This window comes from Cygnus atratus, chromosome 2 (genome assembly GCF_013377495.2).
Source record: "Cygnus atratus isolate AKBS03 ecotype Queensland, Australia chromosome 2, CAtr_DNAZoo_HiC_assembly, whole genome shotgun sequence".
In the NCBI taxonomy this organism is placed as follows: Eukaryota; Metazoa; Chordata; class Aves; order Anseriformes; family Anatidae; genus Cygnus; species Cygnus atratus.
The window spans coordinates 159,124,452-159,148,043 of record NC_066363.1 but is presented as its reverse complement, the minus strand read 5'-3'; the positions used below and the strand labels follow the sequence as shown (position 1 = coordinate 159,148,043).

At 50.3% G+C, this 23,592-nt stretch overlaps 1 protein-coding gene across 2 annotated transcripts; it reads left to right on the top strand.

Moving 5' to 3' along the window:
* The first annotated feature begins 5,665 nt into the window (after positions 1 to 5,665).
* Positions 5,666 to 19,955, top strand: TOP1MT (DNA topoisomerase I mitochondrial). Of its 2 annotated transcripts, none has more exons than XM_050708908.1 (14): positions 5,666 to 6,229; positions 8,529 to 8,644; positions 10,624 to 10,745; positions 11,452 to 11,574; positions 12,106 to 12,293; positions 13,044 to 13,188; positions 14,073 to 14,216; positions 14,738 to 14,923; positions 15,515 to 15,583; positions 16,521 to 16,635; positions 17,099 to 17,226; positions 17,986 to 18,080; positions 18,993 to 19,142; positions 19,520 to 19,955. In XM_050708908.1, exons 1-14 carry the CDS (start codon positions 5,757 to 5,759, stop codon positions 19,620 to 19,622), a joined length of 2,157 nt encoding a protein of 718 aa, XP_050564865.1. In that variant the 5' UTR covers positions 5,666 to 5,756; the 3' UTR covers positions 19,623 to 19,955. The 2 variants fall into 2 exon arrangements, with proteins under 2 accessions (XP_050564865.1, XP_035422285.1); XM_035566392.2 differs by lacking the exon at positions 5,666 to 6,229 and adding an exon at positions 6,968 to 7,407.
* The last annotated feature ends 3,637 nt before the right edge of the window (positions 19,956 to 23,592 follow it).

The window sequence follows — 23,592 nt, the reverse complement described above, 5'->3', positions numbered from 1 at the left end:
TCAAGGAGAAACCACTGCAGGAGAACATCATCAGCAGGTAACTCCTCAACGGGATGGAAGGGCTGGAGGTGGCTGTGGGAAGGAGATGGGAGCTGCGGGGCTTTGCCCACCTGCTGTTGGGGTTCTTGTTATTGAAAGGCTTTTTACTGATGGGAAAACCATGCCTTTTCTCTCCTTTTTGGCCGGGAAGCTCCCTAAAGCACGAGGCTGTGGAAGGTAAAGGTCTCAGCCCAAGCCAGTGGGATGGGATCCGAGCGAAGGAGGCAGCTGCATCTGGGTTGGTAGGTGGTGGTCTCTGTGCCAAGGGATTTAAGAGTCCTCGCGTGGTTTGCTCCCAAGGGAGCTGTGGGGGTGGTGTCCTGCAGCTTGGTGTGAGCCCGTAGAAGGGATCCTTTGGGCATCTGGAATTAAATTAAAGAGCAAACTAACTGAGGCTTGGGTGCCCTGCTAGTGGATGGGGGTGGTGTTGGGGTTGAATCCAATGTATTTGGTGCTGGACCAAGAGCATGAGCTAGCTTGGGTTGGAAGGGACTTTAAGGATCATCTAACTCCAACCCCCTGCCATAGGCAGGGATGTCACCCACCGGATCAGGCTGGCCAAGGCCCCATCCTGCCTGGCCTTGAACATCTCCAGGGATGGAGTAACCGCAGCTTCTCTGGGCAACCTGTTCCAGTGCCTCACCACCCTCACAGTGAAGAATTTCCTCCTAATGCCTAGTCTAAATCTATCCTCTTTTAATTAAAGACCATTCTCCCTTGTCCTATCATTATCTACCCAAGCAAAGAGTCCTTCTCCGTCTTTTTTTTTTTTTATTAGACCCCTTTAAGTACTGAAAGGTCTCAAAGAAGTCTCCCCAGAGCCTTCTCTTCTCCAGGCTGAACATCCCCAGCTTTCAAACTTTCCTCCTAGGAGAGGTGGCTGTCCAATCCATCCTTCTTGTAAATGCCGCTGGAAACATCAGCGATCTCTCCCGATGCGATCAGAGCTGAACTGCAGCCGTGAAACCCCCCGAGGGCATTGTGGCTGGTGCCCTGGTAGTGCCACCATTCCTGGTGGCATTTGCGTGCGGGAAGAATGTGGCTCCTGAATGGCCCACCCTGACTGCTGACAGCAGCTGAAGGATTGTGAACCCGAGAGCAGGAGTATTCCCAGGGAACGAAAGTGCACATTGCCATAGCCAACCTATAATTAACTCAGGCTTTTTTTTTTCCACTTAATGAGTTAACCCAGCTGCTTCTCATGAGCAGCTTTCAAGAAAAATCCCTGTGTGGTTTTGGCCTCCCTTGAAAGCCTTGGAAAGAGAAACTCGGGGAGTCAGAATTTGTTAACGAGAGCCTCAATGCCTGGTGAAAGCTGGAGGAGGCTGGAATGGGTTTCAGGGCACTGCGTGGTTGGTTGGAAGCTTTTGGGGTCTCTGTTCAAATCCCATCTGAGCTCACTTTCTTCCAGATCCTGTCCCCATTTTCCTTACTTCTTGCTCTTTTTCCTTCTCTTTCTTCCCTGCTGTTTCTTGTTGTATTTCCCACCGATGGCTTTGCCTCCTTCCTCTTTCCTTCTTGCCGTCTGCTCCAATGGCCATTTAATCTCCTGTGGAATAAACTGGCCTGGATGCACATGAGTTGTGATTAGAAGCATCTTTTTGGAGCCCTCTCGTCCTTTTGGCATCCTGGCCCCGTGTCCCCAATAACAACAGCATATCTAAGGAACAGGTGGTTGAGGGGGGTGATGTATTTTGTAGGGCAAATCCACAAAAACTTTTTTTAGCGTTGATGAAATAAGATATGGGTTTCTGAACCCCATAAAACTTTAAAACTTCCTCCGTGGCTGGGGAAGTCAGGCTAGTATAGGCCTGCTGTTTTGAGCTCCTGATTTCCTCACGGCTGAGGAAGGGGAGGGCGATGCTGTTGGGATGCAGGGACCATGACCTGGCTGGGTGATTTCCTGGGGGTGATGCTGCTGTTGGGGTACCTGTGCCAGCTCTGCTTTTTGAACTTCTGCATCAATGCCATGAATCTCTTTCAGGAGGAGACTGAATCCAGCCTTCACCAAGGGTCATCAGTAGGGCTGGAGGACTCTTCCAGGTAAGTCAAGCCACTTTCTTGATGGCTTTTTCTGCCTAAAGAACTGGAATTTTATACTTTTTCTTGCTGTGGGGTTGTGCAGCCCCTCATTTATCACTGAGACCATCCCCCTGTTGATGCCTTTATGGGGCTTGGCCATGTCTTGGTGCCTTTGGTGACCCCAAAAGCTTGCCAGAAAACATCACAACTGGGATTTGAGCCTTTATCCTGGGTTTTGGGTGGGTGAGGAAGGCTCCTGGCCTGATCCAACCTCCCGAAACACAGAAGGATGCTCGAGTCAGCAAGGTGCGATCGTTTGGCCGCACATACCTACATAAATGCAGAGGTAGGCGGTGGGGAAATGCTAGGGGGGACAACCAGCCCCACAAAGCTTGGGAAAAGGGTGTTTCTCTCCCTCGCCCTGTGCTAGATCTGGGCAGAGATAGAAGCCTGAATTCATTATGCTGGCCTTTAGCAGGATAATCCTCTCCACCTTGTAGAGGCGGGGGCTTTCATGTCCAACGAGAAGCCTCTAATAAGACCTTTTGGGGAAGGAGCTGGTCCGAAAAGGCTGCAGGACTTTGCCTTCTGAGTCACAAATCTACTGGCTCCTAATGAGATTGGAGCGTGTTTTGCCAAGCTATTTGCACTAATGAGTTTAGTGGAAATTGTGCAATGCTCGCTCCAAAAAAGCATCCGGTCTCAGCCATCTCCCTGGCATTATTTCCTCAAAGCTGCTTTGGGGCTTGGGCTGTGGGAAAATGGGCTCTTTCCAAGGGATTTGTTACACCGCAAAGCCATACTCCAACTTGGCTCAAGTCTGATCCTCACCCATGGAGGAGCCCGGTGGGACATGCAGGGGCCATTTAGAAGTTTAATAGGGCTTGAGAGCCATGGGGAGCTTCTGGTGAAGAGCTGGGACTGATGACTCTGCATAGGGGTCTGAAAATAGGGCCACATCTGATGGCTCAATGTGACGGTGAACTGTTGATGCCAGCAACCAGGGCTTGCTCTGAATGGGCAAGGCTGTTCCTGCTTGGTGCTGAATGGGCTCTCAATGCTGAATGGGCTCTCAATGCTGGTCCCTGAGCTGCTCCTTTTTGGGGAATCTGCTCCATCCTGAGCAAGTTTGAAGGTTCTATGCTTGCGTTGCTCTCAAGTCCTGCAGCCCAGTAATTTAGCATCATCCTTTTAGAAAGGGGTAGAAAAACTCTTTTCCTTACTAAAACATTGTCTTGGAGGAAATCTTGGGTAAAAGTGATTTTACAGGGGAAGGTTGGTGCTTTATGGTGTTGGCACAAGCCACAAAGCTCCCCAGAATTCACCTGGCCTCTTTGACTGGGGAAATATTCATGCCTTCCCCACCCATGTTGCTGCCAGTGGTGGCTACAAATCTGGATGTTTCTGGTCCTGTGGCCTTTTGTGATAAAGGGGCTGCATCGTTCCCCAACGTGCTGAATCTCAGGTCCCCTATTTGTGAGGGGAATGAGGGTGCCTGTCCCCAAATCCACACAGTCCCAGGAGACATGTCTCATCCAAAGACTGCCTCTTCATCCATGTCCGTGATGCTCAGCCTGATGCCACCTCCATGTCCTGCTGTTAATCACCAAACCCTGTGAGCCTGTCCTGTTCTCTGGGCAGGAATGTCCCTGGGGATGTTACCTTGGGGCCTCCCACCTTTGATCTGGAGACCTCGTGGTCCTGCTTATTTGAGCTTTGTCATGCCATGAGCTACAGCCTGGGACCACCACGTTTCTACAGGGGCTGCTTTGGGATATTTCCATCTGCTGCAGCAGGGGGTCCTGCTGTGCTTGAAGGGAAATGTAGACTGATTCAGGAGCAGTCCCCTGTTTTTTGCATGTAAGAGGTGGAGGTTGCTGCTTGCCAGTGTTCTGGGCCCCCAGTACCAGAGGGACCTGGGTGTACTGGGGAGAGTCCAGCGCAGGGCCCTGAGGGGCGGCAGGGCCTGGAGCCCCCCTGCCATGAGGAGAGGCTGCGAGAGCTGGGGCTGCTCGGCCTGGAGAGGAGGAGGCTCCGGGGGAGCTCCCCCACATCCCTGCGGCCCTGCAGGGAGGTGCGAGAGGCCGGGGCCGGGCTCTGCTCAGGGGGGCCCGGGGCCAGCAGTGGAGGCTGCGGGCCCAGCCTGGAGCCCGGGAGGCTCCCCCTGGCCCCCAGGCAGCACTGCTGGTGCTGGGGCCCTGGCACAGGCTGCCCAGAGGTTGTAGAGTTTCCCTCCCTGGAGATTTTCAAAAGACACAGACCCACATGGACCATCAAGTCCAACTCCTGGCTGCACTCAGGACCACACAAAAACCAGGCTCTGTGTCTGAAAGCTCTGTCCAAACACTTCTTGAACTCCAGCAGCTCGGTGCCATGACCATGTCCCTGGGGAGCCTGTCCCAGTGCCCGACCACCTCTGGGTGCAGAACCTTTCCCTAACACCCAGCCTGACCCTCCCCTGTCCCAGCTCCAAGCCATTCCCTCGGGTCCTGTCACTGTCCCCAGAGAGCAGAGCTCAGCGCCTGCCCCTCTGCTCCCCTCGTGAGGGAGCTGCAGGCTGCCATGAGGCCTCTCCTCAGCCTGCTCTGTTTGAGGTTGAACTAACCGAGGGACCTCAGCTGCTCCTCATACATCTTGCCCTTCAGACCCTTCACCAACTTTGTAGCCTTTCTTTGGACGCTCTTTAATAGTTTTTATGTCCTTGTTACACTGGTGCCCCAAACTGCACACAGAGCTTGAGGTGAGGCCACACCAGAGCAGGACTGTCACTTCCCTTGACTGGCTCTCAGTGCCATATTTAATGCACCCCAGGATATGGTTGTCACGGGACTTATCTTCAACTTGCTGCCAACCAGAACCCCCAGATCTCTTTTTATGGGGCTGCTTTTCAGCCTCTTGTTCCACGTGGTCCTGATCAGCCTGCTCTGGGTGACCCTGCTTCAACAGGGGATTGGACCAGGTGGCCTCCAGAAGTGCCTCCAACCTTGGCCGTTGTGTGATGAGAGTTGTCTGTGCATTTGTTACAGGTCACAGCCCAAAATCTGGAGTGAGGGACCTGCAGTGGGACAGCAGCTCTTGGAGACCAAAGACAGAGTTGGGGTAGGAAACCTAGGGGGTACAGTTGGCTCCCAACACACAGTTTTCAGTGGGATGCATCCGTTAGCATCTCCTCTGTGCGCCTGGACTTTAGGATAATTGCCTTCCTTTCCTAATATCAACCTTTTTTCCCTTCTCATTGCTTCCTACAGCTCCTGAGACCAAGTGGTGGTGTTGCTAGCATGGCTGCATCCCTTTCTGGAGAGCCTGGGGGTTCAGGGTTATTTCTGGGGGTCACTGCTGTGAGGGAGGAGGTGGAGAAGGAGCTGGACCCCTCTGTCCCACAGCAGAAAGGGGTTGCCCGAGACCTGAAGAGGAAAAAAGAGAGAGAGAAGAAGCAAGAGCAAAGGAAGCAGAGGGAGAAGGGGTTGCAGAGAAAAGGAGGGAGCAAGATGGATGAATTTGAGGAAGATCTTGGGGGTATGATGGAGGGATTCAAGGGTGAGGATGGTGCTGATGGGAGTGGAGACTGGGGAGTGGAACAAGGAAGAGCCAAGAGAGGGAGCAGCTGTGCCCAGGGAAGGAGCAATGAGAAGGAAAAGCAGGAGAAGGGGAAAGCAGAGAAACGCAAGAAGGTGAAAACAGAGGGGGAGGAGAAAATGGGGAGGAAGAAAATAAAGAAGGAAAAAATGCTGGAAGAGGAGCAAAAGTTGGAAAGGACAGACGAGGAATTAGAAGTGGGAGATGAACCAGGAGGGATGGAGGGGAGAGATGTGGTGGGAAAGGAAAGTGAAGATGGGAAAGGAATAAAGGAGGAGGAGGTGGATGAGCAAGGGGATGAGAGATTGGGACAGGCTGAGAGCATGGAGATTGGGCTGGAGGTGAAGGAGGAAGATGAGGCAGGGAAGGGAGATGGGCCAGGGGAAGGGAAAAAGCAGAAAACCAAGGAGAAAAAGCCAAAAGAGAAAAAGGAGAGGGGGAAGAAAAGTAAAGAGAAGAGCGAAAATGAGGAGATCCCAGAGAAAACCCGGAAAAGAAAATCTAAGGAGGAAGGAGAGGAGAAGAAGAACAAAAAGGCTAAAAAGGAGGAAAAAGAGAAAGAAAAGAAAGAGGCAGAAAAGAAGTGGAAATGGTAAATGTCTTGCATGCGTTTGGCCTGTGGGCAGGTTTAACTTGAATGTAATTGTTTTTTTTTAATTTTATTTCTTAGGATAAAACTGTAAAAACTATATTAATCCTTTTATTAACTGCTTGGTGTATTTTCCTAAGCCCTGAACTTAGCTGAGCACTCTGAGCAGGAGGAGGGAGTGGGGTGAGAGAGAATGGGAGGTCCCAAATACAAAATAGTATTTATATGGTATTTTTATGATGTGTGCTGTTATAAGAGTATAAATTCCTCCTCAACTGGCTTTGCTGGTGTCCGGCCAGGCAAGGGATGTGCTCACAGCTGGTGGAAGGAGATAACCCACAAAACCCTGTGTAACAAAACTACTTCCATATCAACGGGAACCATGTCAAGGAGGTCATAAAGGGGCTGCAGTTTTTCCTCTTTGCATTGTTTTTTGGATGTTCCAGGCAAGATTTTTGGTTAGGAGACCATCAGAAAAGAGCACATGGATGGGGCTGATAGATGCTGTCCCTTTGCTATATTTTTTCAAGGTGGAGACTGGTGGCTTTAGCCACTCGGTGTCACTGCGTCCCAGAGCACCCCCAATACCTGAGGCAGGGAAGGGGCATTTAGGGGGGGCTGGATGCTTTGCAGCCTGTCACAAACCCCAGAGCCTGGGCAGCACGGGGCTGCTGGGCATTATCCCAGTTATCCCAGATTGTGGTGCTTATGGGCATCACCCACATCCTGGACCTTTGGGACAGCTTTTTTGGGGCATAGGGTCCTTTGAAAATAGAAGAGTGTTTTTGTTGTTGTTGTATTTGTTTTTGTTTTGTTTTTTTAAGCAATGCCGCTACATAAACTTAATTTGCGGTAGAACTGCCTCGAAACACATGTAGGACTACACTTCCCATAAGGCTACACAGCCCTGACACGTGGGGAGTGCCACAACCTGGACCTTTTGGCCACGGTGCCGGTGGCTTTCCCTGGCGATGCTTTGGGCAATGCCACCCTGCCCTGGCGGGTAGTGGGGTGCTGGGGTGGGATGCTGGGGGGCGACCGTGGCACCCACCGGCCTCGCCAGCTCCGGGGGCACAGGGTGGCATGTCCTGGTGTCTCACCACCTCGCTGCTTGGTCGGGGGGTCCCTCGCCCCCGGATTGTCCCCCCCGGCCTCCGTGCAGGCTCGGGGATCTGCAGCAGGTAAGTGCAGGTGGTGCTGAGGCGGAGGATTGCATGGATTTGGGAGGAGAGATGGAGACCTTGCCAGTGCTCCTTACATCACAAATCACTCTTGTAGATGCCTGCTTTTCAGAGGTGCTTCCAGCTATGTTTTCTGCAGCCTGTTGCATTTTATAAAATAATACGTTTATATTTTCCTAAATATCTTTTTTTTTTTTAATATATTTTTCCTAGTGCAATGCATTTCTTGATGCAATCTACCCACCTTTTGATGCAATCTCCTCCTGCGGGGAGGAGACAGCTCTGAAATACTTCCGGGGCACTGCTGAATGAGAAACACGTTTGTTTATTTTTTTCCCCCGGGGGTAAAATTTTTCTGCTTCTCTTGCATTTTCCTGGAGATGTTGGGGTTCACGGGCTGGGTCCTGCCGCTGCCCACCCAGCTGGTGCTGAGCTGTGGGTTGCAGATCCCCTGCCTGTCCCCAAATGCTCCGACAGACTTCTTCCTCTGCCACAGACCTTGGTTACCTTTTTTAATTTCATGTTTAAAGTGTTCATGTTTTTAAATGCTCTTCAGGGTGGGTGTCTTGATTCTTTTTTTCTTTATTTTTTAAATCCTTATCTTGCAGCCGAGGTTTATGGTGCCTTTAAAACCTTACCTGCTCTGTGGGGGGTGGAGAGAGGTGCTTTAAGATCTTATTTGCATTAAGATTGCAGGACAGGGTGGTGGATGCTCCTGAACCCTTTTTTTTTTTTTTGGTGCCTTTTAAAGGAGGCAGTGAGGGCTGGGGTGTGTTTTAACCCTTGCAGCCTCTTTAGTACAAACTGAGCAGCCTTTGTGGGCCAGGGTGGGATCTTGGTGGCTGTCCCCATGGGTTTGTCTGGTGGCTCCATCCCTTTGCTCTCCCCCTGAGTCCCTCCACGTCCCAGTGAGCACATCCCTTCCCTCCTTAGGATGCTTTTCCCTTGGTTAGGTCGTTGTTTTCCATGTTTGAAAGAGTGGGGAAACTGAGGCAGTGACAGAGGTGATGGAATTTCACTTGAGTTTTCTGGCAGCGCTCAGGAGAAGATCTCAAACCCTGAAGCAGAGATGCTCTCATGGGTCTGTGTGCCTCTCATGGGTCTGTGTGCTTCTGTCCCAGGTGGGAAGAGGAGAAGACAGCCGACGGGGTGAAGTGGACGCAGCTGGAGCACCGAGGACCCTACTTCGCCCCCCTCTACGAGCCGCTGCCTGACGATGTTCAGTTTTATTACGATGGTATGTCCACCCTGGGAGGAGGCACGTGGAGTTTCCCTCTGCACGGCCAAGGAGATGATTATCTCCTCTTATATAAAGGGGGGCATACTGCAGAGGATGAATCATTAAATGCTGAAATATTGCAATATCCTCAGTCGTGGCTGAGGCTTGCTCCTCTGCTCACCGCTTTTTCTGGTGCGGGGTGTGCAGCCATGGACCCTGAGTTTCTCAAGGGGAAGCAGTGCATCTTGATGCCATCACCTGAAGACCTTGTGTACGTTCTGTGAATATATATATATATATATTTTTCCCTCCCAGCCTATGTATAGCATTTTTTCCTGATTAACATACTTCCTGGGTTTGAGCTTTAAGTCAGCTGACGCACTATTTCTCTGCACACGGGGGAAGAAGTGTTTTTGCTTTTGATGAGAGCTGCAGCTTCGCTGTCCCATGGTCTCAGTGACATGTCACTTGCCCTCTGGGACACTTCAGGATCTGGCCAGGCTGCTCTGAGCTCCTGGTCACGGCTCCCTGTGTTGTCCCCAAAGCCACCATGTTTCATCTTACTGCAACCCAGCGCATCATTGAGGGGCTGAGAGGTTGGCGGGATGGATCCAGGCTTCTGCTGTCCTTTTTGGGTTTCTCATTGAGGTTGTTGGGCTCTTTTCTTCCCCACTCTTGTCTCCAGCCCCAAACTGTTCCCTCTGGAGTGGGGGAAGGAGGCAAGAAGGACCATGGGACTCAACCAAGGGATGCTGGAGATGGGAAGGGACCACAGTCCGATGGAGTCTTGCTCCCTCTCAGGCTCTCCCAGAGGCTTCCTATTCCTTGTGTTTTTTTTTTTTTTTAATTTTAAATTTTCATTTTTTTATACATAGCGGGTGGGAAAAGGCCAATTTGGGAAAATGAGGTGTGTGGCAACGCTGTCAGCAGAGGGCACTGCTGGGATATCGATGGGGCTGTTGGAGACTTGTGGTTTTCTGGCTCAGTGAGGAGGAATCTTGTCAGCTGCGTGTAGTTTGTGTAGGGTTTAGACCTCCTCTGCGGCCTCTGCTCCTTTGCAGACCCGTCTGTGTTGTGTGCATCCGGGCTGGTGGCTTTGGCTGGGCAGCTGGGGAACCGTTGGCTCGGTTGCTGAAAGGTGTCACCGTTCCTGGATGAAAACCCGTGTTTGTGCCCAGGCAACAGCCCCGAGTAGGAAGGGAGCTGGTGCACGTAGGCTGCGGTGAGGCTGTGACTCACCATGCTCTGCAGTGCAGGTGGAGGTCAAAACCCCGAAATCAGCGCCTGGCGTGGGCAGGATCCGAACCATCCCTGGAGCTCTGAAGGGTAGTTTTCCCGTGGCTTGCCTAGAAAAGCTATTTTAAAGAGGTGTGCTTCCCAGGAAGAACCAGGATGTTCCCTGGCTTCATTGGGCTTAGTTGCTGCAGCCAAAAAGCTCAGGAGAGGCTGGTGGTGGCTTTGTGACCTCCAAGAAATGATCCAAAATTCACTGGACAACCACAAGAGGATCTTGCACCTGTATCCATTTCGTGCATATTTTCTTTGAGCTTCCCATGATTGCTCCATCTGCACAGGAAATGCTTTGAGATGAAACTGCCATGAGTAGGATCCTGACTATTCAGCGTGGTCCTGGAAGTGATCACGGTTGGAAAACAAACCTTTGTGTTGCCTTGTTAAGCCGAGAATCTGGGACTTGTCGTTGCACAACAGCTGCTGAAAGCCTCGTGGCTCAGTGACCTCGGCGTAAACTGGGCTCTCACGGAGAACAAAATGAAATGTGATTGCAAATTAGTCGTGGCAGCCTCCTGCTGTGCTGAGTGCTCAGGGGATTGATCCACAGACAAGACTGCTTGGTGTATGGAGGTGCCACTGTCCATTCTCAGCCCGTGTCCCTTTTTGGCACCATGTTGAGCGTTGGGGACTGACCAAGTGACCTCCTGGGGCTGCGGTGTGGGGCTGTCCCCAGAGCTGATGCTAATGTTCCTCTCTTTTCCCAGGCAAACCCCTGAAGCTGAGCCTGGCCACGGAGGAGATTGCTACCTTCTATGCCAAAATGCTTGATCACGAGTACACCACCAAGGAGATCTTCCAGAACAACTTTTTTAATGACTGGAGGAAGGTACCTTCCCTGCAGGGGGGCTTTCTTGCTGTCCATCCTCTACGTTAAACCCCCCAGCATTAAAACTGTCATCTGCAGGCATAGCATGGGAGGAAGGGGATGTTTTTTTGGAGGTTTAGCTCTTTATTTCCGTGCTTCTTGTGGGTTTGGGCCAGGGCTTGCTGTCTACAGGAATCCTTGAGCACTTCACGTTGGCACTTGAGCTCCCTTTGAGTTTAAGTGATGCATCTAGCAAAGTAGGCACGGGGTCTACCAAACAGCCTTGCAAACTGTTTGGGGGTGTGCCTTTATCTGAAGGATTAATGTCGAGATCCTGCAGCACCATGGCTCAGTCCCCTTGCACGAGCAAGACCCTTCCTAGCGCTTACCTCAACTTTCAGTGCCCCTTATTCAGACCCTGACATCTGCGTGCAGTCACCTTTGGGACTGTTTGTTCCTGCAGCAGAGGTTTGAGGCTGCTCCACCCCAAAGCTGGCTGTGTTTTGCTTCTCAGCTCAGGTGTCCAGAGCAGCCTGGCCACCTGCTGGGGCAGCTTTATCTACCCTTGGGTGGATGCGGCTGGTGTGGCTGTTTCCCTATGATTTTTCTGAAGAACTGGTGTGCAGCTCTGTATTTCCTGTTCTCTGGGGTGGGACGTAGCCAGCAGAACTGTGCAGAGCTGTTTTTGCCAACTGTCTTTACCCAGTCCCTGTCATCTCTCCCTCAGGAGATGACCCCTCAGGAGCAGAAGATAATCAAGCACCTGGACAAGTGTGACTTCAGAGAGATCCACAAGTACTTTGTAGACAAAAACGAGGCACGGAAAGCACTCCCCAAAGAGGAGAAGCAGGTGAGGACTGTTTCTCATGATATCTGAGGCTGGCTGATATGCTTTGGGACCAGCTTCAGGTGTCCTATCCCCTGCTGGGCTCTTTTTTTGGTGGGTTATGTCCTCACGTGGGACCTCTCTGCCATTTGACCAGCTCCATCTCTCCAGGGCCATCACACCCTTCTTCATTTGAGCTTTTCTGCAGACAGTGCATGCTTCCTGGCTTTGAAAAGTGCCAGTCATCCTCAGGCCATGGTTTGGGGTCCTGCCCGTCCAGGAGGTGGTGGACCCTTGCTATACGGTACTAATGAAACCCAAGGTTTGTTTCATCAGCATCTCATGCTGGGACAGCATCATGACGAGGGTTTGCAAAGCAGGTGGAGATAATCTGTGTGTTTGGAGTGAACTTGGGCTTGTGCTCGACTCTTTTCCAGCCCTTTGAGCTCTGTGTTTCCTGCCTTGCTCTCATCAGGGGGAGGATGGTGGGCAAGCACAAGTCATGGGGTTTCAGCTATGTCTTGTGGGATGATGGTGGCATGGTGCTCGTTTCAGAAACTGAAGGAGGCGGCAGACAAGATCCAGGAAGAGTACGGGTATTGCATCCTCGATGGGCACCGGGAGAAGATAGGCAACTTTAAAACTGAGCCTCCGGGGCTTTTCCGTGGCCGTGGTGACCACCCCAAAATGGGCATGCTCAAGAAGAGGATCATGCCAGAGGATGTGGTCATCAACTGCAGCAAGTGAGTTGCCAAGAGAAGAGCTGAGGTTGGGGGGGGCTCCTTTTGGGACTGGGATAAACAGCACATCTCCTCTACATGGAGCTGCCACGGGATTTTGCTGTCTGCTGCAACTGGAGCCCTCCTATAACCTCCTGGGACCTCCAGGCATCCGCTTTGCAGTCAGGTCTGACTTAGTCTCTCCGTGGATGTACGGTGGCTAGGGAGGCTGGTCAGCAGTCCCATCTCTCATTGGTGCCAGCACCTTTAGCAGGATATCAGCTGCAAGCCCAGCAGTGCTTCTGTGGTCTCTTTGAAGATGGGACAACTATGTATTGCTTCTGATACGCTTCTTTTTAAAAAAAAAAAAAAAAAAAAAGTCATTCTTCCTGACTTCACGGGTTCTTTTTGCTGGCTGGAAGCATTGGGATTGTTCTCACTGGAGGGAGGAAGAGTAGCGATCAGTTAAGAGTGTATTTGCTATAAATGATGTTGGTTGGGTTGGTCTTAATGCACCCCCAGGAAGACCTCATGGCCTTGATTCAAATCAGTCCCCACCAGCCCTGCAAGTTCTCCCGTTGTCCTCAGCATCCAAAGGCTACAGACCGATTGCGTTGTCGAGCAATTTGGGGCAGGCTGTGTGCTTTCTGTAAGCAGCGCTGCAGCTTCTTGACCATCCTTTGCTCGCTGTGAAGAAATGGTTGAGATGCTGACCCGTTTCTTCTCCTTCGTGGTCTCTCTGGTACGAGGGCTCTATTCTTGCTCTGTCCCCAGGGACTCTAAGATCCCCGAACCGCCTGCGGGCCACAAATGGAAGGAGGTGCGCTTTGACAACACGGTCACCTGGCTGGCCTCGTGGACCGAAAACATCCAGAACTCCCTAAAGTACATCATGCTGAACCCCAGCTCCAAGCTGAAGGTCAGTGAGGTGCTGCCATTTGTGCAGGGCTGTTGCCTTGTGGGCCACGGGCCTTTTGCCAGGTGGAAAGGCTAGGGAAAAAGAGATGTGGCATGTCAACAAAAACATACTTTCCTTTCCAAGAAAAAGGAGGTAAACTAGATTAATTAAACTAGATTAATTGGGATGCCCTTGGTTGTGGTTGGGGGGGAAAAAAGGATAAATTTTTTTAAGCATTGAGCCTGTTCTTAGGGACAGATTGCTGCTGGCAGAGCTGTCCCTGTGCCGTGCTGCTCGTGTGCATCCTGGGAAGGCTGGTAAAAGCCAGGCAGGGGCAGAGGGGATCTGCAGGGTACGAGATCCCATGGGGTTTGGTCCATTTGTGCCAGCAAACGGAGCACAGGAGGAGGTGGGATCACCATCTGTAGCCCTGTGGGAGAGCAGGAGCGAACACAGCGGGGAGAGAGAGGTGACTTAAAGCTATTTCCAGTCCTCAAAGCAAATAAGGAAACCGCATGCAAGTTGGGCACAGCCAAGCAAGCACATCGTGCCAGTCAGGGCTAGTGGTGTGCAAGCATCAGTGGCCATGGCTGTGCAGTGCTGGACCAGTTGGCTCCTTGCGTGCCCTGTGCTGGCCACCAGCTGGTGGAAGACTCATCCAGACTATGAACAGCTCAGATTTTGTGAGGATCCTGAGACCAGTGCAGCCAGCAGAGGGCACAGAAACCCCAGTTGAGCTGTTTCTGCTTTAATTATTTTTCATTTCATGGATTTTTCTCAAGAAAGCACTGGGTTTTGAGTGATATTTAGACCCTGGAGGTTGTGTTTTCTACAGTGGGGTCTGGCTGGTGGAGATGGAAATAAGATGGGGCACTGAGTGGGAATGCCTTGGCCTCTTTTTCCAGGGGGAAAAGGACTGGCAGAAGTACGAGGTAGCCCGGAAGTTAAAGGACGTTGTCCACAAAATCCGTGCTGAGTACCAGGCTGACTGGAAGTCCAAGGAGATGAAGAAGCGGCAAAGAGCAGTGGCCCTCTACTTCATTGATAAGGTACCTGTGGCCTCACCCTGGCCCCCCACTGCTGGTGTGGCAAGGGTTTAGCTCACCTGATCCACCCAACTCTTTTTTTGGTGTCTTCTGGTCACTACTAGCTGGAGTTGTTCCATGCAGGGAATCTGGCAACGATCAAGGAGGACGATGACTACCGATATCTGCCGATGTTTGTTTGTGTGAGGACACAGCTGTGTGGCAGTGCAGGAGCTGTGCTGTCCTCCCTGGGCTTAACCAGTGTTCTCTGGGTGCTGACAAGGGCCTCATGAGAGCTGGATGGCTTCACTTTGGGGAGATATCTTAGAGTTTAATAGAATAAGAAAACAACCTCCTGCTGGAGCGAGCCACTGCTTGGTTTCCACCAGCGTCCCAGCAGCTGTTCAGTGAGACACTGTCTGAGAAAGTGGTGTGGTTTCTTTTTGGTTCGTTTGTCTTTCTTCCTGATGTCCATGCCCACTTTAGAAAGGGGAGTTGTGGTGGGTCGGAGTGGGTGACTCACGGTCTCCTGTGGCTCCTTCCAGCTGGCCCTGCGAGCTGGCAATGAGAAAGAGGAAGGGGAGACTGCGGACACAGTTGGCTGCTGCTCCCTGCGCGTGGAGCACATCAAGCTGCACCCCGAGCTGGACGGGCAGGAGCACGTGGTGGAGTTTGACTTCCTCGGGAAAGACTCCATCCGCTACTACAACAAAGTGTCGGTGGAGAAGCCGGTGAGCGTGGCAGAGATGGGTGTCATGGCCATTGTGGCGATGTGGTGCAAGGGGGCCTTGGTTCATTTGGTGGTCATCAGTCCCAAATTTGCCTCTGAACCCTGTGTTTCAACCCCACTGTGACAGCACGTGCAGGAGATGCAAGGGTGCTGTGGGATGAGGACACGCATGTTGATCCTAGCCTAGAGGGGGCAGTAGAAACTTTGGGGTAGGGCTTTCAAGGCTGTTTTAGCCCATGAACTATGAGAGAAGTCCTGCCTCCTGCTGGAGCATCCTCAGTTGACCGAGTGGGTATTAAGGCTTGAAAATGTTCCTATTGCTTTTTGTTTTGCCTGTGAGATAATGGTGTTTGTGGGGAAAGTGGAGTGCCAGGGGTAGCAGGGATGGAGAGATGTCTGTGGCACCAGTGTTTGAGGTCTCAGTGGAAGTCCTTGAAATTGAGCAGGCTGGTGCTATCGTAGGATGCATGCTCCATGCGTACAAATCAGTGTACCTGGATGAGGGGATGAGGAGACAGATGGAGATGAGGGAGGTGTCTGAGAGAAGTTTGCTCCTTGTCCCTGACCAGGACCATCCCTTCTTCCTTTCTAGGTGTTCAAAAACCTGCAGCTGTTCATGAAGAACAAGGACCCAGGAGATGACCTCTTTGATAGGCTCACTGTAAGTTGTCACCTCTCTTCTCTTGAACCCCACTGATAGAAAAAAAAGTCACAACATCCCCACTTCTCAGCATTGGCAACATCTCTCCTTTCCCAAATGCAGGCTCGTCTGTCTGCCTGTGCCCACGGCTAACCCATATCCCTGCTAAGGAGGTGTTTTTCTGCTGCTTCCCTCCTGGAACCGATCTGCTTGGGTTTTTTTTAGCCTGGGAAGACCTGCCCACATGCATGTTGCCCAGGGCATTACTGGAGGTGTCAAATCTCAGCTGCTTGACATTTCCATGCCTTGCTGGGGCTCAACAAAAAAGGGAGAGAGACTGCTGGAGCATAGGGGTGCTGGAGAGATGTGCTGCAGCCTTCTCCTCCCAGGCAACCCTCTTAGAAAAATGTCTACCTCCTCTTTAGCATGAAATATGGGCTGCTGCCCCCTGTGCTCCCCTTCTGTCACATGCCCACAAACCCACTCGTCCATCTTGCTTCTAAAGAAGCTGCTCCTGTATGGTTATGTGGGCCTTCTCCTTCCAAGGAAGGCTTCCACCAAACCCCAAATGAGTCATTTTAGCATCTTCTGTTTCTGCTCTGACTGCAGCCCCGTGTGCTCTGTAGAATAAAGATATCGGATTTGATATGTGTGAGATGTGATACTGGGTGTGAGATGTGTCCTCTTGGACATAAATAGGCAGAAATTGTTGAATTTGAGGGAAGTTTTGTCAATTTTAGTGTTGTTTGACCTAATTTTCAATAGTTGAAGGCCTGACCCAATAGGTAGATCTGCAAGTTACATAAGATCTGTGAGGGGTTTTTGAGTTTGTTTTTTCTAAATGCCTAATGGGTTTGTTTAGGCAAAAATATGATGGTCTGAGAAGTGATTTATTGTCCTGGCTTCTGCTTGTTCTCTTCATTTTTTTCTTCACTTTGTCCTCTCCTCCTTCCTCCAGACGGTCATCTTGAACAAACACCTCCAGAATCTGATGAACGGTTTGACTGCCAAAGTGTTCAGGACCTACAACGCTTCCATCACACTGCAGGAGCAGCTCAAGGCCCTCACTAACTGTGAGTTTTTAAGAGTTTGTGTTGCTCCCAGCTGCCCTGTGGGGGCAGTGGGCTCAGATGTCCATCCGTTGCCTTGCTGTCCCCGTAACTGCCTGCTCCTCCTTGGCTGGTCGTGAACCATGTTGTAGGGGGGTATGTAGCTTATGGGTTCATGCAGCAGGTTGGGAGCCATGCCGAGTGACAAAATCAAATTACCTGCTCAATGGTAGTCTGACAGCCAAGATAGGAGTGTATTTTTTCCCCTTCTTTGTGTTGTTTGTGTTATTTCTGTCCTGCCTTCTAGCGATGAGATGCACCTTCAAATTGTTGCTTCTCAGGTGTCCTTTACCAATTTCTACAGCCAGTATTTCTCTCTCCTGAGAAAGGATGGGGAAAGACAAACATCTTGCTGTTGTTCTGGTCTGCTCTGTCTTTTTCAACTCCCAGAGCGGAGACAAATAACGATCCTGCACTTTATTTCCAGCTGAAGACAGCGTTGCAGGAAAGCTGCTCTCCTACAACCGAGCTAACCGAGCTGTGGCCATCCTGTGCAACCATCAGAGGTCCACGCCAAAAACCTTTGAGAAGTCAATGCAAAACCTCCAGAGTAAGGTGAGAAGTATCAAACTGAGAGCCCTTACCCTGCTCCCACCTCACTGATCTCTTTCTTGGATGTGGAGAAGGGAGGGTGAATAACCTGATGTCTAAAGAGATTGCACTGATCAAGTGTGGCATCTAGGAAATGTACCAGAAGTAGTGGTGGTGTGGAGACATCACAACCTAGGAGAGGGGTGGAATAAGCTCAAGTGCTGGTTGGAGCACATGTGGCACTGAGGTCTTCTCACTGATTGGTGTCTTCAGACCAAGCTGGGTGCCTTTAGTGATGCCACAGCTCAGGACTATGGAAATGAGTTTTCCTATTTGGCTGTTTGTAGGAGAATCAGCTGAAATTTAATGGGTCTCCTATGGAAATTCCACAAACTGACTTTTAATTGTCCTCAGATCTTTTATTCACGCTCTACCACTGAGCTTGGGACTTTGCAGTAGGGTCCAGTATTGTCATGAGCCAGTCAACCTCAGGCATTTGCACAACATGAACAAATAAAGAGCTGTGAGTTTTTCTGACATCACAGAACCATTTACGTTGGAAAAGACCTCGAAGATCACAAAGCCCAACCTTTAACCCAGCACTGCCAAGCTCACTGTTAAACCATGTCCCTGAGCTCTACATCTACATGTGTCTCAGGCAGTTGTTGGGTCTGGATCAGGGCTGATGAGAAGCTGAGGAGCAATTTGGTATGGTAAGGGAGAGGCAGCTGAAATCCCTAGGGAGGACAGGAGCATGGGCTCACTCTGTGTTTGCGTTCACAGATTGATGCCAAGAAGCAACAGCTGGAGGAAGCTGAAAAAGAGCTGAAAAAAGCTGAAAATGAGTTTGAAGAGACAAAAGATGCCAAAGCAGAGGCGTGAGTGAATCTTCTGTACAATTCCTGTTTGCAGAGGGGTCTGTCTGGGACCTGCGGGTGGGAATGGTGTGGTCCAACACCCTATGTGTAGCTCATGGGAACTGAATTGGGTACTGGGTGCCTCCTGTCCTAGGGGAGTCTAGTGGATGGGTGGAGGTCTTGTGGTTGTCTGCAACAGTAGGACTGCAAAGAGTTCCTTGCGGGGGCATTTCTGTGTGATAGGGCCCATCTCTTTGAATACTTGGACTTCAGCCCAAGCTGCTGGGTTGTCCTACAAATGCCGTGGTGCATAGGATGTCTGACTTGGGGTTGAAGCTGGCCCTAATGCAAGTTTTCTTGTGAGACTTTTGGGTGGAAGATTGTCACACATCTGATCTCTGCAACAGTCATTGCATGGGGACTGCCTAAATTTATGCCCCTTCCCGGAGCCCAAATGTGACTTTCTGCCTAGAGACAGAGGGCAGCTGGTGAAGAGAAATGAGGCTCGTATTTTATGTTGTACTGTGGGGTTTCTTGTCCTTCTGCTTTTGGCTTGTGCTGCTAAGGTGCAGAGCAGGCTGCCTGAGATGGTCATTGCTCACGGATTCTGGATCTGAGGAGGTGGTCTCTGCTGGCTGCAGGCTTTTGTGCTTGCACAACTTTGGTACTAATAATTAAGATGTGATTTTTATTTTTTTTTCCCTCAAGTACTCTCACCTGATAGGTTAGTACTACGTAACATCTTCCACTTTGCCATTCTGGAGCTATTTCTAGGCTCAGGACTTAGAGTGAATTTAGAGACTGCTCTGAGCTGAAGCTCATTAGCTTCCTATCATGCTCCCAGGCAGCATCAAACCAGGAGAACTGCTGTGTTTTGCCTCTGCTACTTGTTTTTCCCTTTAACTTGCTGTGTTGCTCTTCTTCTGCCCTCAGCAATGTACAGAAGAAAAAAAAGCTGCTGGAGCGTCTAAAAGAGCAGCTGGCCAAGCTGAATGTCCAGGCCACAGACAAGGAGGAGAACAAGCAGATAGCTCTGGGCACGTCCAAGCTGAATTACCTGGACCCCAGGATTAGCATAGCCTGGTAAGCCTTGGGCATGCTGCTGTAGAGAGATGTGCAGAAAATCTGTTTGGGGGGGAACAAACACGTGTCTGAGCCTTTGTGGAAAAGGAATAAACTTTGTCTCTAGCTGGCCAGAGAGACCTGTCCAAGCTCTGCAGATGTTGGAGCGAAGTCCAAAGCTGCAGCCTCCCTGCAAACAGTTATTTGCAGGATGTCCCTTCTGGGTTTAGGGCAAGAAAGACTTTGCATGTCTTTATGAACAGTGGCAAGGTGAAAAGGTAATTAGGGGAGCTAAGGAGTTTGTGTAGGTGAACAGGGAGGACTACCATGGTGGGAGCCAGGTAGGGTGGGTTGTGCAGCCCCTGGGATGTCCCCTCATTGCCTTGTGCTCTCTGTAGGTGTAAGAAGTTTGGTGTGCCCATTGAGAAGATCTACAACAAGACACAAAGGGAGAAGTTTGCCTGGGCGATCGACATGGCCGATGAGGACTTTGAATTCTGAGAAAGCGCCTTTCCTGTTACCTCATGCTCATTAGGTGTTGTTTGATAACTTTTTTTACATGCTGCAGCAGTTGTTACGGATGTGGGGTGCTTGCCTAAAGGGAGTTTGATCTATGTATTTCATATTGTTTTTTTGTATAAAAATTAGAAACCAGATCTTTAAAACAACTGACTTGTGACACTCGTTCTGAGTGCAGTAACGTTGCTGTGAACTTTTAATTCCTCTCCAGAGCTGCCAAGTGCTCTGGTGGATCTCTTCTTTCCTCCTCCTTGAGAGTCTGGGAAGAAGATTGAGAGCCTTAACAGTGCCAATAAATGAGATTACAGCGTCTAATCCCATCTCCTTGCTGTAATGGAGATGTGCTGCACTTTTAGCTACTCTGAATTAGCCTGATGGGGAAATATGAGGCAATGACAGCACTGAAACAGGCAGCTGCAGTATAAGGCCTGGGCTTGGGTCAGGGGATACACTGGGAGGAAAAGGAAAAATCTGAGGGTATTTTGTGCCATTTTGCCCTCAGGATGAGAGAGGATTGTGCGATTGCACCAACATAATCAAAAGGGAGACACTTTGTGTGAGGGAGCCAGTGTTGCTATAGAAGGAGTTCCATCCTTGAGAGGGAGGAGGGATGGGAAGTGCTGGGTCAGAAGGTGGGTTTCATGATAGAGGGCTAAAAATCCCCTTGGCATGAGCGACATCTACCTTAACCCACTCCTGTACGGTCAAACCTTGGTCTGTGAGAGAAGGTCTCATTTGGGTCTAGAAATAAGCTGTGTTTAGCCACTAACTTCACACTGGGAAAGGGTGGTGCTGGCTGTGGGGCTGGACCAGGCGACGGTGGGACACGGGTGTGCTGGGGAGCGGCACCAGTCCTGCTGGAGCTGTGCCTGTGTGGGATGACATCTCCATCACGGGGCTGCTTCCTTGCCATGGATGTGGAGAAGGCAGAGACCAGCTCCATAAAATGCTGGTTCTTGCTCAGCTGGCTGCTTTTCAGAGGAGGAAAAAAATAGGTGAGATCTGCATGTACCTGGCAACAATTAACCTAGCTGCCAGTAAATCTCAGGCGTAAGTAAGTTGTCGCATTGGCAGCACAATTTTCTTGCATCTCAGGGCTGATGTTCAGGTTGCGGTAGTCCAAAGCAGTCAGTGCATCCCATGTGTTCACTTCCAGCCACTTGTTCTTGTTTTAAATTGTTATTTCAGTTGGGAGTCATTAAAACTGGAAGTTATCTGTCTGAATATGGGAGACTGGAGGCCAGAGGCTTTCTTGCAACTCATCCAAGATGTGGCTCTGCTGAGAGCTGATGCACAGAGTCCAAGCTGGAATTTGGTCTCTGGAATGGGTGCGTGCATGCTCAATTGCCCGCAGGGATTAGGCTTTTGATACGAAGTGCTTTGCCTTCAAGCAAAAATCCTACCTGCCGATCTCCAAAACAATTTGTGGTCAGTTCCTAAGGGCCCATATGTGAAGCTGAGGCCCTAGAATTGCTGTGCGTTAGCTGAGATGGGACAAGTACGAGGAGAAATGCAGGAGGGAAACCAATGTGTGTTTTTTTTATCTTGCATCTGCAGTGGGAGTGCATGTGCAGTGCTCTGCCACGTGGCTGAGATGTGGCAGCTTATGAAACTCTGATAACCAGGACTGTCTCTCCAAGCCGTAAGTGCTTATCTAGGGTTTGAAGAGACAAGTGAATCTTACAACAGGGATCTGAAACAACCTGATGGCAGAAGTGAGAGGGGATTTATTTACTTTTTCTGACGAAGCTAAACCAGTTATCAACTGGACAGGAGCTGCCCAGCGTGCATTGACCCCTCTATTGGATTTGTACCTGTGAACACAAGGGACCTAGTTTGGATCCACTGCATGGAGATATTTTCCTGCCCGCTCTGTTATAAATGCTTTCTGGCTTTAAAAAGTGTTGAAGTGATTAATCACCACTAACTGGGGGGGAAAGGTCCCATCTAGCAAGCCCGTAGAGGGAAAAACACTCATTTTCAGTTGCAGAAAAAGGAGCAAGATGTAAGTGGATGAGCACTGTGGGTGTTTCCATAGGACCAGTAGATTTTTCCATTTTTAAAAGTATCTTTTAGAGGAAAAAGTCGCTCAGGAGCCATGTGAGGGGAAGGAGTTGTAAGAACAGCTGCAGCAATCTGAATAGCTGCTGAGGAAGCAGTGGAAAAATCATGCCAAGGAAGCAAATTCTGCTGCAGCTTTGGGGGGAAGCGAGGAACTCGGTCTGTGGTCTCTCCTCGGGCAGGTTTCTATCAGTGCCGTCATCCTCTGCCTGGGGCAGTTAATGTGAAGGAAAGGCTGGTCTTCCTTCATCCTGTTTTTGGTGGGATGGTGGAGCCATGCAGTGGATGCTGGCTGTGTTGCCTGCTTACACAGCTCTGCTTTCCTTGGCAGCTCCCCTGGCTGCCTCCATTCATCTTGCTTCTCTCCAAAAGGCTGTGCTTGGAGCAAAACCCATCGAGACGTCAGTGAATGCAGCCGCAAGCCCCGCGCTTTCCTCTTGCACTGCAGCAGCTGAGGAGCACCAGGGTGGCTCATGGGCTCCGTGTCATACAGAAGGCTCCTTGGCCATGCTTTGGAAGTCAGGGCTGTGAAAGAGCTGTCAGTGTCAGCTAAATAATTACTGACTATTCTGTAGGAGCTTAAATAAAGCAGCTCCGTTTTTCCCTAGAGGGTGTTAACCTCCATCGTTTGCACTACAATCTACAGCGTGACCAGTTCTGTCAGAAAGCTCAGTGAAACGAAAATGGGAAAGCCAAGGGAGCAAAGGCGAGGTTGGATGGGTTGTGTGTTTTACTCCTTGCTGGCTTGAGTAATGCAATATGTCAGAACCAGCCTTAAAGGGAGAAGCTGATAAGACTGGGGAGGGTCCTCCTGGCTTCTGGCCATACCCAAGGAAGACACAGGTTGGAGAAGCTGGGTTTCTCACTATTGACATCATGTAATGCAGCAATCTGGCCCAGTTCCCCTTCTGCCAGGGATTTTTCCACTGCTCAGGACCCCTGAGGAGCAGGAACTTGACCCCATCACATGTGCCTATAAGAGCAGGACCCTTCTCCTCCAGGCACCAGGTTGGGGTTATCTGGGGACTCAAAGCAATGCTTGCATGCTCAGTAAACCCTGCCTGTCTTGGTCCTTCCAGGGACGCTTTCAGCTTAATTTCTCCAATGAAGTGACTTTTTTTGTAGGCACATAAAACCCTGTGCTTTGATGACTAAGATATTTGGTAGCCCAAAGTTTTGTTTTTTTTTTTTTTAAAAAAAAAAAGCTGTTAGCTTCAGTGTTTTTCATTGCAATCACTTAAAAAGAAAAAAAAAGTGGGAAAAAAAAATGCAGAAATGGAAGATCTGGTTTCAGGCAAAACCAGAAGTGGTGCCTTCCCCTGTAACTTTTTGGGCCGCTAATGGGCTTTTCACAGAAGCCTGCTGTTCATATTGGCTGGGAGGAGACCTCAAGGCAAATTTACCGGGAACAAAGCTGGCTGCTCACGCTGATACTGGGATGGGCTCAGGGCTGCTCTCATTTCATAACAGTGCTCAAAAGCCTCTTGGTGGCCGGAGTCTCCCTGCCTGCAGGCTTGGGATGTCCCATGCTGTGTGATGGCTGAAGGACAGCACTGGTGCAGTGGCTGCTCCTTAAAACAAGCCTGTGGGTGGCAGGAGGCGGTGAGAAGTTTCTCTTGCACTGACATCTGCTGTTCCCAGGCTCTCCGTGGAAATGCTGAGGCTGGGAGGGTCTCTGAGGGCTCTGGTCCAACCTCCAGCTCAAACAGGGCGAGCTTTGGTTGGGTTGCTCTAGGGCAAACTTTATATCTCCACGGAGGGAGATTTCCTCCTCCATTTCCTTCAGTATCTATTTTGGTGTTTAATCGCTGCCCAGGCAAACTTTTTTTTTTTGTCCTTTTATTTATTATTTATTTATTTATTTTCCTGTATGCCTGGTTGGGATTTCTCT